General features: G+C 37.2%; 1 protein-coding gene across 2 annotated transcripts in view; it reads left to right on the forward strand.

The window, feature by feature from the left end:
- LOC137967295 (uncharacterized) overlaps window positions 1-5000 on the forward strand; it is a 137260-nt gene that overhangs the window by 47300 nt on the left and 84960 nt on the right. The window contains exon 1 of one of the 2 annotated variants that reach the window (XM_068813815.1): window positions 3211-3498. The exons of the other annotated variant lie outside the window; for it this stretch is intronic. Within the exon in view, the coding sequence (XP_068669916.1) occupies window positions 3378-3498 (121 nt within the window). The 5' untranslated portion in view covers window positions 3211-3377. Of the gene's footprint in view, window positions 1-3210; window positions 3499-5000 lie in introns of those variants that run through there. 2 annotated transcript variants of the gene reach the window in all.

A 5000-nucleotide genomic window follows, 5' to 3' on the forward strand; every position in this document is an offset into this window, starting at 1 on the left:
AATGACGAGTTACACCTCCTACTATACACAACCTATTCAGCCATCAAGGTAATATTCATTCTTGCGAGATGAGATCATCGCTAAGAGGAAATTATTTTCTTAAACGTTCGAGAATACTGATATTCCGGCAAAAAAATCTTTCTTAAGAATTGGCGTTAAAATTTGGAATAACTTAATATTGTGAAGTGCGCTAGATGTCAAAATCCAACTTCAAAAATAAAGTTCATGCATCCTCCTCCAAAGACTACATGCATCATTCTGTGGCTTTGCATCGTGTTGAAAACAATTACTTTAGTTGAAAAACTTCCGTTCCGTCTGTATTTGCTCTGTTCTAAACCGGTCAAAAGGGGACACTACAGTTTATTATCGTCTCATATTTTGCGCGTTCTCTTGACCAAATATGGTAAAATGGCGTAATAGTGGAATAATAAATTTCATTAATTAAAACTCTGAACTGTTTATAAAACAGCTTTGCGCAAGACTTTCCCACTTAAGGTCACACCCGAGACTCGGTAAGCCAGCCAGTACACTAGCAACGCGGGTAGCTCTGTTGTCAAAAAGGGCTTAAATATCTGAATAGGGCTGGCAGTCGCCGATATGGCAGCTTCACTATTGGTTAATATTCATTTGATACTTTTCTGCTTGAATGCTTTGATCAAAGTTGCTTTCCTTCGAACGAGCGACGACTTTTGCGGACGTGTTTTTGAGGCCCAAGTCGGTAAGTCTTCCTACTGAGCTGTAGTTGAAGGTTATCACATTTTAATGTTAAAAGAAATCTAACAACGTTCATAAAATGTTTTGACGCGTAAAAAGAAATGTTTGGAATGGACTCTAAGCCTGAGTATATATTTTATATGGTCCAAGTCAAACGCTAATAAGCCGATTATTGGTAATTTAACCTAGGGTGATAATAAATGAAGTTCGTCATTGTTGTGGACATAACAAACGTAAGCTAAAATAAACGAAGTTGTAGGTGTGTTCGATTGCTACTGAATGATTACGTATCCTAATATTGCTGCATGAGTACAGTATGGTGTCCGTGGTCCGTGAGAAAAAAGGGTAATCTTGAATATCTTACCTGAATCAAAACGTAACGAACTGAAAGTTTCCATGAAGATAGCTTTTTCGTTTCTTGCGACAATATTAAATTGGCAAGTTCCAAACTGAAATATTTCTCTTGTAATTTGAAAAAAGATGAACATAATCGCGAGCCCTTCGTCCGCGAATTTGGTCCTTGGTCCGCGAATCATGTAAGCAGCCCAAAAAAAAAAAAACCTTTGAATCCCGATAATTTCTGTAGGAACATGAAAATTTATTTATTCTGTTTTATCCTTGATATATCTCAGGTACAGTCGTATTGGATGTCGTTGTGAGTATAGAATCTGCTTTTATTTTCAGTTGACCGTCTCTAATCACAAGCTCCATTTCATTGTACGACCGTGTAGGTATTCTAGACATACAAAAGAAAGTAACCCGTTCGTTAACATGACCAAACAAGATTCTGGAAATCTTCAGTTAAAGCAAAGACCTTTTCCATTTATCGAAGGTTTTCTTTATCTGCTTTTCTAGATTTAAGTTCTCTGGGGTCATAAGTGGTATAAGTTGCGGACCAAGGACCCCTATGCGAAGATTGTTGATATTTTTCAAGAGTCGATAAAACGAAAGTTTAAAACTCTGCAGCAAATTCGTTCCCAACCGCAGAAAATTGTTTATCAGTGTAAAATTAATCTGTTCTGCAAAAAGACACACGCTGTCGTATTCTCGTTGCGTCTTATCTTAACACAATCCAAGTAAACATGTAAGTTACGGAGCCGCAAAAGTAGAGACTTCGTAGAAAGACAAATTAACACACCTGTTAACAAACTTGAATTCCACACAAGCACCAAAGGAAAGCCGAAATTTCGTCATGTGAAAGAAGAATAATCAAGAAATTATTGGAAAGACTTGTTTTTGGTGGTACTTTAGTTATTAATGAGGAAATATAACATCATTTTCGGAAAATTCGCGGACCAAGGACACCATACTGTAATATTTAATTATCCTTTGAAATCGAGGTGAACAGTGGCGCGTCTATTCAGACGCGTCAGAACGGTCGCGTCTATTCAATGTACTTAAGTTCTGTTGCACATTAATGCGGGCAAAAGGAGAGGTAACGGCGAGTATCTCTCAGCTATTGAGAGTGCATTCCAAAATGAGTTATGGGAACCAAATTGAATATACCACATAATCTCTGGGCAATGATTCGACAATGATGCTTTGAAATTTCGAAATTTTACATAGAATGTGTGGGATCATAAGCGCCTTTGCCAGCCAAGAAATGGCACGATGCCTTCTGTAACAAACCCGTATGTCCTATGAAACAAAATGTAAGAGTTGACTTCCGCAAAGAATCCCTTGTAACTTAAGTTATCTGACGCCCAAATCCAGTTGAAATGAAGATTGATAAAAAGTAAAGGAAGACTATAGTTCAGTTATTGACGCTGTCCCATCTTTGCCTGACAATATTTACTATTTAAAATGTTTGCTTGCCAACAGGATATTATTCCACGAGCTAGAGTTGGATATGAGACAGGCAGCCAAACAGTCAAAGAGGCGGGTGGTGTTTTTTTGGCTTATACCCAAAAAGTGGGGAATGGAATAATTGTTTCATTAATACATCTTATTCGATGGCTTAAGTTATAGTATGCGTGGATATTTTGGGAGCTGCGTAGTATTTTTCCCTGGCAGCACAAAAAGCCAGCCAAATGTCCTTTATTTGATTGGATAAACGAAATGACGAGTTACACCTCCTACTATATATAACCTATTCAGCCATCAAGGTGATATTCATTCTTAAGAGATGAGATCATCGCTAAGAGGAGATTATTTTTTTAAACGTTCGAGAATAGATATTCCGGCAAAAAAAAAAAAATCTTTCTTAAGAATTGACGTTAAAATTTGGAATAACTTAATATCGTGAAGTGCTCCAGATGTCAAAATCCAACTTCAAAAATAATGTTCATATATCGTCCTCCAAAGACTACATGCATCATTCTGAGGCTTTTCATCGTGTTGAAAACAATAACTTTCGTTGAAAAACTTCCCGTTCCGTCCGTATTTGCTCCGTTCTAAACCGGTCAAACGGGGACACTATGTACAGTTTAATATAGTCTCACATTTTGCGCGTTCTCTTGACCAAATATGATAAAATAGCGTAATAGTGGAATAATAAATTTCATTAATTAAAACTCTGAACTGTTTATAAAACAGCTTTGCGCAAGACTTTTCCACTTAAGGTCACACCCGAGACTCGGTAAGCCAGTCAGTACACTACCAATGCGGGTAGCTCTGTTGACAAAGAGGGCTTAAATATCTGAATAGCGCTGGCAGTCGCTGATATGGCAGCTTCACTATTGGTTAATATTCATTTGATACTTTTCTGCTTAAATACTTTGATCAAAGTTGCTTTCCTTCGAACGAGCGACGACTTTTGCGGACGTGTTTTTGAGGCCCAAGTCGGTAAGTCTTCCTACTGAGCTGTGGTTGAAGGTTATCACATTTTAATGTTAAAAGAAATCTAAGAACGTTCATAAAATGTTTTGACCTATAAAAAACGATGTTTGGAATAGACTCTAAGCCTGAGTATATATTTTATATGGTCCAAGTCAAACGCTAATAAGCCGATTATTGGTAATTTAACGTATAGGGTGATAATAAATGAAGTTCGTCATTTTTTGGACATAACAAACGTAAGCTAAAATAAACGAAGTTGTAGGTGTGTTCGATTGCTACTGAATGATTACGTAGTGCGTTGAGGCCATATCCTAATATTGCTGAGTACAGTATGGTGTCCGTGGTCCGCGAGAAAAAAGGATAATCTTGAATATCTTACCTGAATCAAAGGTTAGGAACTGAAAGTTTCCATGAAGATAGCTTTTTCGTTTCTTGCGATTGTATTAAATTGGCAAGTTCCAAACTGAAATATTTCTCTTGTAATTTGAAAAAAGGTGAACATAATCGCGAGCCCTTCGTCCCCGAATTTGGTCCTTGGTCCGCGAATCATGTAAGCAGTCCAAAAAAAATACCTTTGAATCCCGATAATTTCTGTAGGAAGATGAAAATTTATTTATTCTGTTTTATCCTTGATATATCTCAGGTACAATCGTATTGGATGTCGTTGAGTATAGAATCTGCTTTTATTTTCAGTTGACCGTCTCCAATCAAAAGCTCCATTTCATTATACCATGACCGTGTAGGTATTCTAGACATACAAAAGAAAGTAACCCGTTTGTAAACATGTACAAACAAGATTCTGAAAATATTCAGTTAAAGCAAAGACCTTTTCCATTTATCGAAGGTTTTCTTTACCTGCGTTGCGAGATTTAAGTTCTCTGGGGTCGTAAGTGGTATAAGTCGCGGACCAAGGACCCCTATGCGAAAATTGTTGATATTTTTCAAGAGTCGATAAAACAAAAGATTAAAACTCTGCAGCAAATTTCTTCCCAACCGCAGAAATTAGCTTATCAGTGTAAATCCATTCTGCAAAAAGGCACGTGTTCTCGTTGCGTTTTATCTTTACACAAGCCAAGTAAACATGTAAGTTACGGAGCCGCACTACTGAGTAGAGACTTTCTAGAAAGACAAAATTAACACACCTGTTAACAAACTTGAATTCCACACAAGCACCAATAGCAGGAAAGACGAAATTTCGTCATGTGAAAGAAGAATAATCAAGAAATCATTGGACAGACTTGTTTTTGGTGGTACTTTAGTTAATGAGGAAATATAACACCATTTTCGGAAAATTCGCGGACCAAGGACACCATACTGTAATATTTAATTATTCTTTGAAATCGAGGTGAATAGTGACAAAATATTTACCGAGGCGCGAAGCAGCGAGGCAAATATTCTGCCACTATCCACCGAGATTGAAAAGAATAATTGTTGTAGTATATACTCACGAAGTGATCTCAACAGCATTTGCAGAAGAAAACCATTCAAAGTCGATTTAGGGAGGCTCG

Source organism: Montipora foliosa, chromosome 8 (genome assembly GCF_036669935.1).
Source record: "Montipora foliosa isolate CH-2021 chromosome 8, ASM3666993v2, whole genome shotgun sequence".
Classification (NCBI taxonomy): domain Eukaryota; kingdom Metazoa; phylum Cnidaria; class Anthozoa; order Scleractinia; family Acroporidae; genus Montipora; species Montipora foliosa.